At 38.8% G+C, this 12,749-nt stretch overlaps 2 protein-coding genes across 2 annotated transcripts; both read left to right on the top strand.

Moving 5' to 3' along the window:
- Positions 1-4,031: 4,031 nt before the first annotated feature.
- Positions 4,032-6,524, top strand: ttc32 (tetratricopeptide repeat domain 32). Its single transcript, XM_026318660.1, has 3 exons — positions 4,032-4,195; positions 4,371-4,537; positions 5,270-6,524. Exons 1-3 carry the CDS (start codon positions 4,080-4,082, stop codon positions 5,395-5,397), a joined length of 411 nt encoding a protein of 136 aa, XP_026174445.1. The 5' UTR covers positions 4,032-4,079; the 3' UTR covers positions 5,398-6,524.
- Positions 6,525-6,997: 473 nt separating this feature from the next.
- Positions 6,998-11,737, top strand: LOC113137574 (uncharacterized). The gene is made up of 21 exons (XM_026319309.1): positions 6,998-7,111; positions 7,194-7,264; positions 7,345-7,440; positions 7,525-7,649; positions 7,934-8,077; positions 8,156-8,239; positions 8,340-8,504; positions 8,577-8,673; positions 8,755-8,972; positions 9,054-9,210; positions 9,305-9,513; positions 9,589-9,706; positions 9,817-10,016; positions 10,087-10,201; positions 10,281-10,450; positions 10,522-10,613; positions 10,683-10,813; positions 10,897-11,086; positions 11,194-11,335; positions 11,418-11,529; positions 11,724-11,737. Exons 1-21 carry the CDS (start codon positions 7,092-7,094, stop codon positions 11,735-11,737), a joined length of 2,670 nt encoding a protein of 889 aa, XP_026175094.1. The 5' UTR covers positions 6,998-7,091.
- The last annotated feature ends 1,012 nt before the right edge of the window (positions 11,738-12,749 follow it).

The following is a 12,749-nucleotide window of genomic DNA, read 5'->3' as shown; positions in this document are numbered from 1 at the left end:
GTAAGTATTCCCAGTTTTTCTCTGGGGTGAATGATAGTAAAAGCCACCCCCCACCTCACACTTTGACCCCCTGTTTATTTGTTTTCCGCAGAAGCAGCTAACAAGTTTCCTGTCAGATCCACGGACTACTGCAACATAGACATCCACTTCCTATTCATCCACCTCCCCGTAACTACTGTATGCATTTCAAACACAAATGAAGTGAAGCTGTGATTCAAAAACCAATATCTGTCAGGTTACAGGCTGCTGTGGACCGTTATCTGCAGCTGATCTGGGATTTTAGGATCATTAAATGCAATGTTTTGAAAGTGCCGTGAAAGACACTTATATTATCTTAAATAATCAACAAAAGTACGTATTATTTGCAGTTTCTCCTGTACTGTAGTAAATAGTTTTGTGTCCTGTTTGTGCACAGTTGCATGGTGTATATATAGAAGGAAAACTGTGTGAATTCTTTGGAATTACCTGGTTTTCTAAATTAGTTTTTTATAAAGTGGGATCTGATCTTCATGAGTCACAAATCTAGACAAACACAATGTGCTTAAGCACCGTTACAACCTTACTTACCTTACTAAACCGTTACAGTGCTAGTAGAAAATGCTTCTAGTAGCTGTGGGACGGTTCAGCACAACTTTGAGGAGGAGTTTTAGATCATTATCCTGACAGGTCCACTTCAGCTCAGCCGTGTTCTTTGGCTATGTGGTGTGAGAGGCCCTCTGACTTCATTCCACAGCGTCTCTATTGGGTTAAAGTCTGGGCTCTGACTGCTTTCTTTGTTTTAAGATATTTTACAGTAGGTTTGTTTTGATGTTTAGGGTCATTTTCAGCTACATCACCGAGCTTCTGAGCTTCATCTGGCAAACAGCCACACTGACATTATCCTGTAAGAAATCTTGAAAGCTTTGGGAATCAATTTTCCTCTTGATAATGGCAGCTGTCCAGGCCCCGATGTAGCAAAGTAGCTTCAACTCATGGTGTTATTTCTACTGTACTTTATCATGTTGGTGCTCAGTGCAACCATGCACCACAAAGCAGCTCCAATATTTGCTTCCAGTGTTTAGTTAGAGAGCAGCTAAAGTACTACTTCATTTGCATTTGAAGACAGTTTGTTTTTATGAGTCAGAGAAGCTCGAACCCACATATCTAATCTGGTTTAATTGATTGCACTCCAAGTTTGGTCATTCTTGACTCCTCATGCTTCAGTTATAATCAGCTGAAATAGAAAGTTTGAATATATTGTGTTTGTTCTTTAATATAGCATCGATAAAGCTCTAACCTCAAATTAAGATAAATTAATACATAAATCCTAAAGGTTTCACTGCTTTTTGTTGCCAGTATATTTGTGACAATAATGGGATTTACTTTTAAAAGATAAATGACTTTCTACATTTTTAAAAAATATTTTCTTTATTATATACTATCTGTTACAAACATTATATCATCTTATGTATACATATATATCACATATATAAATATGTAAAATACAAATTAGACAATAAAATAATCATGAAGGAGTTTTCTGTGCATTTATCTTAAATCTCTTAACTAGAGAGCAAAACTCACAATATTATATGTAATGTCACACTTTCTACCTAACTCTGGGTGTCATACAAACATAATTTCCCATGAATCCATTGTGCATGTGAAAGCAATTTGAATCCAATTTGAACTCCACCAAATACTGTATATGCAATACATAGTTATTGCTTAACAATGTCAACTGGTAATAGTATTAACAGCATTACGTGATTTTATGGTAATTTAGGGGATTTTACCTTTAAACCCTTAATGTAAGTATATGCTAGTTGCTTTTTAGAGACTTAAATGTAAAAGATCAACTTTCACTTGAAATGTTTTTATATTTCTGTAGCTACAAAAGAGTCTCTCTTATATAACTGTACATTTCTGTGCAATGTATGTATTTCTGTGTCAATATAGAAAGGTAAATATGACCATATAGCTCTGACATTTCTATTAATAATGTGCTATAATTCACTCTGGCCCCACAAAAACAAACTGCTCATATATCTGAGGTCAGGGTTGTACTGAAAAAAAAAACACACTTCAGTGTATGTCAGTGGACATAAAAAATAAAACTGGGTAACTGTTTAAAATGTTCCCAGCTCTGGGTTAACACGTTCACTTGGTATGCAATTATTTTAACAGCTGTGCTAAACTCTCATCTGTTTTTGTGCTGTTAACTTTTTTACACCTCCACTGTTGCCATAAAAACAAAAGCCACGGGTCACCGTGTTACGTCCGGTAAGTGCTGGCTTATTTGTCTGAACAGCACTGACAACAGAGTTTCCCTGTGAGGCAGAGAGTCAACATGCCAACGTTTACGTCTAGTCTGGTTTGGATCCTCTGCCTCCTTCCCTTAACCACACAGCTGTTTTAAGTTTGTTTGCTGTTACACTGGCTTTCATGGTTACCACACATACAGGTGGTCATAGAGGTGAGCCCACCAGTGCTACAGTGAAAGAGGAGGAATGGGACTCACACAACTCAAAGAACAGAAAAAGACATAAAGGTTTGGTGCAGTGTTTCCCTGTTGAAGACGTTTAATTACTATAATTTCATATATAACTGCACTCAGGTTTTCTTAAAGTGAATGATTAATGTCCATTGTCAAGACACTCAGATGTCACCTGACAGTTTCAGGTTAAACTGAACAATAAGAAGCACGGACACATTTCAACAGCAGTGTGACAGGTGATCTGCAGTGATTACTGCAGTAATTTTGGTCTGGAAGTGAAGAGGATCAACAGGTGTGTTTCTGCTAGCCCAAAGTGGACTTTCATACTTTCTGTTAACATTTAAACAATGAGAGGAGGCACTGGCTTCAAGGCTACTGCCAAAATAAACCTTTCAAGATTTTTGCAAACACTTAAACAACTATAAGTGATAAGGAGTTTTACATTTCTCCAACAAAAACTGTGATGTTTAAATAACACAATAGAAACAGGTGACTGGGCATCAACATCTTGTGATCTTATGAATCCTTTACTCCTTTTTTTATATAGTTTGTGATTCTCTGGATGACTGGAGATGCAGAAAAACCTTGATTCATGTGATGTAGTTCACCTACATTTCTGCTGGTTGTTAATGTAATTTTCTCAACCGTGTCTACAGCCGATGATATCGTCTTCATCCAGGTCTAACTGGTCTGTTCCATCTCGTCCACACAACGTGGAAATAAATGGGCCACTGAAGGAAAGTACTCTGCTCCTGGGTGACCTCTGCTTCTTTAAGGTGTCAGATGGTCTAAGAATTTCTTCACAGTTTGCCTATAGATTGCCTCTATGTTGTGTACTTACTACAGTGAGTGTCTTCACTGTCCAGAGTTGTGTGACATATGTGTGAATACGATGGTCACAGCTTCATATACTCCTCCATCTTTAATTTATCAAGTTAATATTCCAACAGTAACTGACCACTGACTAGACCTTATGTTAAAATGTTATGCTTATATTGAATGTATATGTTTATTTCACTGCAAAATCACATTCAGTAACTTGTTTTAATGAGATCTGATTCAATTCTGCCACCTGCTGTTAAAAATATAGTTTACACACCCTCTAAGCTGATATAAATGTCCATCTAATTGATAGTCAAAAAATTCTAATATTTTTACTTTACTCATCATGAAGAAAATAGTGTCCCATACACTTGGTGAAATAAACATAAATATATAAATAATGCATATTTTATTCATACATAAAAAAATAAAAAAATATATTAAAATAAAAAATGTGAAAAGAATATATGTACACAAATGACAAAAGGAGCTGAAACAACATATTAATAAATGTGCAGCCATGTGGTTACTATAATGAAAAAACTAGTGAAAGGGGAATTAAATGGGCTCATACTACAGTGCAAGTAGGAATAATCTAATTTATAAGTAAGAGATGGAAAATTAAAAGGCATCGTGTTGTTAGATTAGATTTTAGTCACTGTTAATAGCTGTTTACGCGCAACCTCGATAAGACACGCCCACTGTGACGCGATTCGACGTGCCTGTACGTCACATCCGCATTTGAAATCCACGGTAAACAAACCTCCACAGAAACATCGAAATGGAGGAAGATGTTTCCCAAATACTGGAACATGCAAACTCTGAGTTTGAAAAGCAGAATTTTAAAGAGGCAGAGGAACTGTACACGATGTTTATATCCTCTTGTTTTCAGTCCAGGTAGTACTTTGGGGTTTTTGAGGCACTGAAATTACCCGACAATGTTACGCTGTTTTCTGTAACCGTTGTGATTATGTGCCCGGGTATTTGCTAACCGTTAGCTGAAGTGACTTCAGTTTCTCTCACATTTAAAGCCATTTAACTACATTTATTGCAATAAAACTGTGTCATACAGGGAGTGTGGAGCTCGCAGTTTGGCCACTGCTTACAACAACCGTGGACAGATAAAGTACCTCCGGGTGGATTTTTATGAAGCAATGGACGATTGCACCTCCGCCATCCAGGCTGACAGTCAGTTTGAAATCCCTTTCTACAATAGGGGGCTCATCCACTACAGACTCGGTGAGAACTAGAACTTTTAGCAAATCTAAACGATAATATAGTTTTTTCTTTCTATTTGGCTCTAATTAATACAAGTCCCAAATGAAAACAAAAACATAACATAACATTTGTACCAGCTACCCTGCAGATTGGAAAGGAAAACTAGTAATAAATAAGTTTGGTTTCTTCTAATTAATCTTTATTTATTTCCCGAAGGGGACAGTTCAGAGACACAATGTTAGAAGAAATAAACTGTGAAGACACTTGCTAAAAGAACTTCAAAATGTGTAATATAGTAATAAGATTGTAGTGGAAATAAATGAAGTAAGGCTCCAGGAGATCCTCATGGCCGTAGTTAGGAATAAACAGGTATAGGTAATAGATGGATGGATGGATAAATGAAGTAGCTTTTACTGTTTATAGTGCATGGTGACACTATTTCTAGGAAACTCCTAAAATCTTCCCTTTGACAGTGATATTAATTGTCTTTTTACACATGCCACTGAGATTAGTAGTGAAAAAAAGAAGTGGTGGTATGTCAGTTTGGTGTTACAGGTAAATGGATGTTTATGGTGTGTGTGTGTGCGTGTGTGTTTTTCCCTGAGAACACTAGATGGAGCCATACTTTTGTTGATTGATTGTGCTCCTGCTACCTAGGACATAAAACTGCTGACCTTTTAGTAAATTAGGCTGGCAGAATATTACACACCATAAATTTAAATTGCTTATGTACATTTTTTTATTATCTTGCAGGTTTTTTTGATGATGCCAAAAATGACTTAGAGCAAGCATTAAAGCTTAACCCAGATTTTGAAGATGCCAAATTGAGCCTGCAACAGACACTTCAGGACCAGCAGCAGAAGATAAAAAGAGGATATTGACAACCGCATAAACTACAGAGCTCATTATACACTGCTCAAAAAAATATTAATTATCACAATATAACACCAAGCCAGGGATCAGGGATGTCAAAATGTCCAGTTAGGAAGCACAAGTGATTGCGAATCAATTTCAACTACTTTTGTGCAAATTATTGTGACAACAGGTGCAATGGAACGGTTTTGCATTGCATTTGGTTTTTCCTTATCCTTCTAGTCATATCCTTGGAGGGTCTCACAGACCTCCATGTGATAACTAATGGTTCCCTGACCACTGCGAGGTCAAGCCTTAAACCGGTACAATGGGCCCTAGGTTTCTCCTCATTCAGGACAGGACAGCATCATGTGGCTTGGTGCATCCAACACCAAAACGTACCACCACAGAGGGTCTGTGTGGAGCTCCCCCAGGAAACCATTCACCAACTCATCAGGAACGTGGCCAGACATTGCCGGACATGGAGCCAAGCAAACGTCTGAGTCACATTATGAGCTCTAATGACACAACTTGGATGAGCATGTGATTTTAATTTTTCACTCTGAATTTATTATTTGATTTATGTCATTTTGTTCAGAATAAATTATACAATTTAGTTTGGTAAAGATATTCAACTTGAGCAGTTTATATTTTCCTTAAATCTGGATGTACCTACATAAATGTCCCTATTTTGCTACAGAGCAAATTAAAATGTGTAGTTAATATGAATGTCGACAGTTTGGTTATATTGTAATTTGCACAAACAAATCTGTAGCTGAAAGTGAGGTGAATGCAAAATGTGAAATTATTTGCTCTTTGATCTTATTAGAGGAAGTAAAGAACAAATAACTTAACACTAATATGGATTTTAAGTGTTGCAGAGTATTAACAATTCCTTTTCTGGATAAGACTCTTTCAGTAATAAAAAAATGTAATGTGTGCACAAATGAAATTTTATCATTGTCTGCATCTGTGTTTGACCCAGGTGCACTAAGTAAAATGATAAGCCTGGGTTTTTACAGACCATAAATGCACCATAATCAATTGTCTGTTTATTGTAATAATGATGAGTTTCTCTGCTGAACAAGAAAAATATATTATGTGCTTTTGGAGCTCTCAAGTGCCTATACAAGTAGAATTGTGGTTTCTAATAGAAGTAATCCACTATACTCATGTAAAATATAAATGTATATATCACTGAAATCAATCTACAATAAATCATGGTTATAGCGCACTGGTTCCCCTGGGTTTCTGTGTTTCAATCTACTTTTACGGTACATCGTTCACTTCTTAGATACTCTACACCTTTGCCTTTACATTTTGGCCCTCTGTTTATGTATTGCTGTTATTGCTGTTTTAATGCACTCTATGTATTTCATGCTGTATGCTGTATGCTTTCTTTTTTCTCTCTGTAAGGTGACCTTGAGACTTTGAAAGACGCCATGAAATAACATTTATTATTATTATTATTATTATCACTGTGCATTCATTTGAATATATCCAATTTTCCCAGTCTTCACAAGAAGCGAGTGTCAGGTGAAGGATCAGTAATGAGCGTCACCTGTGCACTGTGATTAGCTGACCTTAAAACAGCTGCTAGTAGCTGAGTGAAGCAGTCAGACACCTTCCTTTAGAGGTTGTTTGTATGTGGGGCTTCAGGGCTTCCAAGCTCTGAAAGTGACTGTTCCTGTAGCTTTTTGTTTGGCTGTGTTTTGACTGGAATATGCAGAGGCTTGGGAAGCTGTAAGTGTCTTTTTTGTGTTTCTTGTTTAATTGCTAATAGCTGTCTGTTTCACTGTCTTTAAATTATGTTTATTTGTTTAAGTTTGTTATGGAACTTGATGGCTGCAGTAATCGTCTTGAGTCAAACAAGGCCAGCGCTCAGCTTGCAGCCAAGTAAGTTTGTCATGTTAATTCAGAGTTTCTTACTTAAAGTGTGTTTGCATTCTTACTTATCAGCCTTTTTGTTTTAACAGGCAGTGGTTTAAGGTCAGACTGTGCTGGTAATCTGATGAGGCTGTTTTTGGACAAGGCTCTAGCAGTGGGCAACCAGCTTGAAGTGGAAGCCATCAGTGAGTATAAGTTATTTGTGAGCAGGCTTGGTTTTATAACTTGCAGGGGAGATGCTCACTGTCATATCTGGCCCTTTTCTCAAGATGGCACCCAGCACATTGTGCTAACACCCAGCCTGGCTGCTCAGTGTGGCTACAGCATGGAGTCTGACCCATGGGGTAACACCAGAATCTACACATCTCTGATGGGCTGCTATGTGGACAACAAAGTATGTAGATCTGAAGCTTTTTGTTTTCCCCACAGAAAATGTATGAGTCATGGCACATTTTATTTTATTTTCAGTTTATAAAATGTCCAAAGTAAATTTCAATTTTTTTTTTCCTCTCTCTCAATGGCCAAAAGTGTAAAACTGATATCACAAACAGGAACCATGTAGTTTTTGCTAAAAGTGATGTAAGATTGAAAATGGCCTCTACTGATCTAATGCTGTGAACATACTGATACTAAACTGTTGACACATTTCCTGTTATGCTTTTCTGTCTTCATTTGTAGGAAGATACAACCTTTAATGTTGATTTAAGACTCCTAATGTATGGCCAGAGCCCATCAAACGTCGTGACTCATCACGTGACACAAACGTGCCACTTTTCTCGGTGGGCCTCCAGAGAGATCCTCTGTGATAGGAACTACATGGAAGTAGGTCACTTATCAATGACAGCTATCGAGGCTTGAGTGTCACTGAAAGGATTAATCTGGTATCAATCCTGTTTTTAGGTGTCAAGCTACATAGCCATGCCAGATGCTGAAGCTAAGGGGCAGACTCAGGATGTTAATGACAAGCTCAACACCATTTCTGGTGTATGTTGATTACAATATTTCTCCATTTTGGCAATCTCATCCAATAGGAGGGATGCAAATGAAAGTGCCCAGTCTGAAAAGGACATCTCTTTCCTTACAGGCCTTGGGGGCAAAACAGGGTATTTGGAAAATGACTTTTCACACTCCAGAACCAGTAATGATGGTACTAAAGGAGGCTGAACAAGCTGGCTATGGTGCCATGATGACTTCAAGCCGTCTGGTTGTGCGAAGCCCGTACAATGCACCAGAGACTTATTATGAGGATGTAAGCAACACTCCTTCAACTCCAGTGTTTTTTCTGCTCTGTCCTTGTAAATGACATTGAGCATCTCTTTAGGTGGCTGGAATCCCTGTGGAAGTTCTCCGGGTGAGCGCTTACTACAAAACACAAACTGGCTTGAGTGTCATGAACATGGCAGCTGCTTGTCCCACAGGTATAGTTGAGCAGTCTGTCATTGACGTTAAACTTGACTTGTAACTTGCTGCACAGTGACTTATTTATTTATCGTTCACAGGTGGAGTCCTTTTCACTGACGATGTAATCTCCTGGCATGTACCTCGCCGTGTGACACCTCTGATAGATGGTAGCATTGAAATCCTAGAAATGTACATGGGCATCAATGGGCAGAGGCTAGATAAATCTCAGATGGCTGCACGGGGGTACACACTATCTGCCACAGATTTTCACTTTGTCATCGAGATTCCAATTGGCTCTCCTGATGGTTACTACAAGGTTGGCGACTGTAAATTGATATCCAACTTTCTTTTACTAGTAAATTTGCATGTTTTAATAGAAAGATGTGACTAACTGCAGAGCCATGCTCCAGACTACCAGTACCACATCACATATACTATAGAGTCCATGCTTGAGGTCCTGTGGAGAGCAGATATAACCCAAGAGGATACCAGATACAAGGTTCTGTTCCCCATTACGACACCTCTGATGCCTCAACCTCTCCAAGTCCAAAACAGTTAAGTTTCATATTCTGATAGAAATTTTTTTTTTTTTTTTTTTAATTCACTTTTGGGTATGAATAGACATTAACCTCCAACTTTGTTCCTCAGATACAGTCCCAGAAGACAGACTGTTCCAGGTTCACCTGGGGACCTTTCTTTATGATGTGGCACTCAGGAACATCACATTTTCAACTGGTGTTCTCAGTGTTGAGGCATGCATTGGACAAGGCTTCATCATCCAGGAGTACAGCTTTCCCAACAAAACAAAGAGCTTCTCTCTACAAGTTCCATTTGATGCTTATGTTGTTCTGAAGCATGTATGTGATGAGATTTCACTTTTTGTTTTTAAAAAAAAAAGTTTCTACCAACTGACATGTTTAATTTACCTGCAGAATCCAGAACCCTTGGTTACAGTCTACTTCCTCTCTCTGGTCTTTGGATTTGTCACCCTCCCTGAGGAAGCTCCATTTGCCTTCCCAGTTGAGTTGGAGACCCCTCTGCAGGATGTAGGTGAGGTGACCTTGATTTTGGTTCTTTACTTGCTGTCTTGTCCAAAATGGCTGCCCTTTCCTGAAATTAGGGGAAACAATACAGCTAAATATCTTTTTCTTTGCCTTTAGTCCTACCCACCATTACTGGCACTTGTGATCAGAGCCTGTTTTACGTTACTGTGACATATGGAAGTCAAGGCCCCAACTTCCGGGCAGTGGTTGGGTCTCAGCAGTTAACCCATGACCTGTCAGAAGTCTACAGCTTCCAAGAAAATGGCACACACTTTAGCTTTGTGTTGCCATACACAGCCAAGGATACAGTGTTTGAGGTAGGTCAAGTAACAAACTTGCAAACCAACTTCAAAATCTGCACTGGCTTAACTTCATTTTGTTTTGCAGCTGATTATGTCTGACTCAGTCAGAGCCAGAATTGATGTGGTACTGTGGGATTTAAACAAGAACTGGGTGCTTGCTGATTTCTATCTGGCCTGTAACTTCCCCTTGATAACAACTGGTAAGATGTTTTTAAACAAAGCTTATTTCCACTGCTTAACTATAAAACATGATCACATTGTCTCACTTCCTTTCCCCAGAGTGCTATGCCAATGGCACAATGACAGCTCTTGCTGTGAAAGTGGAATCGGTGCCTGATCTTGTTCCAAGCAGACTAACTTTGAAGGACCAGTCCTGCAAACCAGTTCTCAGCAATGATCGCTTTGCTTATTTTGCATTCAGTGTTGGTTCCTGTGGGACAACTAGAACAGTAAGTTTATGGTCACCTTAACTATATTAAAGTGCCTTTTTATTAAATGCTGTAAATACTTTCTCTCTAAGTTCTTTGACCACTACATGCTGTATCAAAATGAGATTGGCCTGTCTTCCAAGAAAAGTCCAGCCTACAAATCACCAGTTGCTCCTGAGTACAGGTAGGGAAAGACTTCCACTTTTTTATTTTTGGGGTTAATGTCACCTAATTAATGTTTTCCTTTTTGCAGGCAAACTATTTCCTGCTACTATATAGTCAACCAGACTCAAACTATTGCATTTAACTACAAACCAAGAAACACTGACCCTGCAGCAGAAATTGGGTCTGGCCAATTTCTGGTGCAAATGAGGCTTGCCCATGGTAATTTTTTTTTTTTTTTTTTTTTCCTTCCTTCCCTACCCCACCTCTTTTGTGTGAAAATTAAACTGATGCTTCTTCTCCAGATTCATCATTTGATCTCTTCTACCAAGAAGAGGATTATCCAGTAGTGAAGTACCTGAGGCAGCCTCTGTATTTTGAGGTGGGACTGATGCATTCTACTGACCCTCAGTTGGAGCTCATCTTGGAGAACTGCTGGGCTACTCTTTATGAAGACCGGACATCTCAGCCGAGCTGGGACATCATTGTGAACAGGTAATGCACATAGTTGGATTTTCAGAAACTCAATGTAGAAATTGAGTAAAAGGTTTAAGACCACTACAATGCACTTGTAAATACTAATTTTAAATTCTTTTCACTAGCTGTGAGAATAGTGATGACAGCTATGTGACAGTTTTCCATCCAGTTGTGAGGGATGCCAGTATTAACATCCCATCCCACATCAAACGCTTTTCTATGAAGATGTTCACCTTCACTACAGATGATGAAGTTCTTAAGGATGAGGTAAGACTCATCACTCCAAATGAGGCATTTTTCTAGCTTCTGCATGTATTTCTGGACACTAAAGCCTCCTGTTTTTCCACAGGTCTATGTCCACTGTGATGTAGTGATTTGTGACACAACCAGTCAAGCAGATGGTTCCTGCAGGAGTCGGTGCATGCAGTCTGGACAGCAAGACACAAAAGGAGTGAAGAGGGGTAAGATGGATAACTATGGACTAAAACTTTAAGAAAGTCAAGTGACTGACAACTGACTCTTTTGTTTCCAGGGCAAAGAAGTATTGACCCAAGCCATCAAAAACACATCTCCTCTGGACCTATTCAATTAGTCAGTTAAAGCTTTAAATAAATGGTTTCTTATAACTTTTTGGTCAGTTCTTTTTATTTTGAAGGTGCACCTGTTTAAGCCTTGAATTAATTTCAGGCCTGCTGTACAGCCACTCACTACACTTAACATGTACTTCTGACAGACTGCTCTACCTTTTCTTGTTTGACATGAACATTGGGTGACTTTTGAATACAAATGCATTAAAAGCTGCGAGTGTTTCAGAAGTCATTTGAGGGTTACTGTAATGTTTCCATGATCTAGATTCCCCACCAAAGTAGTGCACTTGCAAACAAACTTGTGGTTTAACCTCATGCATTTCCTTTGTGCCTAATGTCCCATTGGTCTGACTTCTTAAACTCTGTCAAGTGAGATCTGTTAAGATGTAACTTCAGGCCAGTTATGGACCTACAGCTTTAAAGGCAGTGGATAATTTTCATGTACCCACTGAGTTGGGATTGACTCATTCCCCCACTAGCCCTCTACATTAGTAAAACTAATGGATAATTCTCACTTACCCCAGTGCTGTCTAACTATGCTAGGTGGTTGTTGCCAGGTTTTCTGTCTTCACCCACATTATGGATAAACTTGTTTCATTTGTTGTACTCAGAAATAAATCCAGGCCCTGCTTGGATTTCTTATTCTTTACAGCTGTTTCACTAGAAAGTCCCTATGTAATTTAATGTCAAGGTGTGTTTCTACATAAGCTTCCCTTGTTAGTTACAGAATGTTTCACCTAAAAATGCAACCACAATCCAGTGTCTTCATGCACCAGTCCCAAGTCTGTGTAAATGCAGAGGGTTGTGTCAGGAAGGACCTCTGACATAAAATTTAAGCCAAACATGTGATTCACAAATACAACTTCCATATCAATCATGGCCCAGGTTAACTACTGCTGGTGACCTATAGGGTGCCAGTGGAATTTGGACTACTGTTGGTCAAAGGACAGGAGGAAGGCATGTTTGTAGGCAAAGAGAGGAGGAAGGGTGGAAGTGTAGGACTTGGAGTAGGGACTTTGTCAGGGAAAACTAGAGAGTTGGCTAATATGAAGGGAAGTGTCAGCAAGAATGAAAGGAAAGGTGGACAAGACAGT

The sequence above is a fragment of the Mastacembelus armatus genome, chromosome 24, assembly GCF_900324485.2.
Source record: "Mastacembelus armatus chromosome 24, fMasArm1.2, whole genome shotgun sequence".
NCBI lineage: Eukaryota > Metazoa > Chordata > Actinopteri > Synbranchiformes > Mastacembelidae > Mastacembelus > Mastacembelus armatus.
The sequence above is the reverse complement of the archived record's forward strand: the minus strand, read 5'-3'. Positions and strand labels throughout refer to the sequence as shown.

Coding starts and splice junctions, on each gene's coding strand:
- ttc32 (XM_026318660.1), top strand. CDS start 4,080: ATGGAGGAAGATGTTTCCCAAATACTGGAACATGCAAACTCTGAGTTT. Junction 4,196..4,370: donor TCCTCTTGTTTTCAGTCCAG/GTAGTACTTTGG, acceptor TGTGTCATACAG/GGAGTGTGGAGCTCGCAGTT. Junction 4,538..5,269: donor GCTCATCCACTACAGACTCG/GTGAGAACTAGA, acceptor ATTATCTTGCAG/GTTTTTTTGATGATGCCAAA.
- LOC113137574 (XM_026319309.1), top strand. CDS start 7,092: ATGCAGAGGCTTGGGAAGCT. Junction 10,202..10,280: donor CTTCCCCTTGATAACAACTG/GTAAGATGTTTT, acceptor TCCTTTCCCCAG/AGTGCTATGCCAATGGCACA. Junction 10,451..10,521: donor CCTGTGGGACAACTAGAACA/GTAAGTTTATGG, acceptor TTTCTCTCTAAG/TTCTTTGACCACTACATGCT.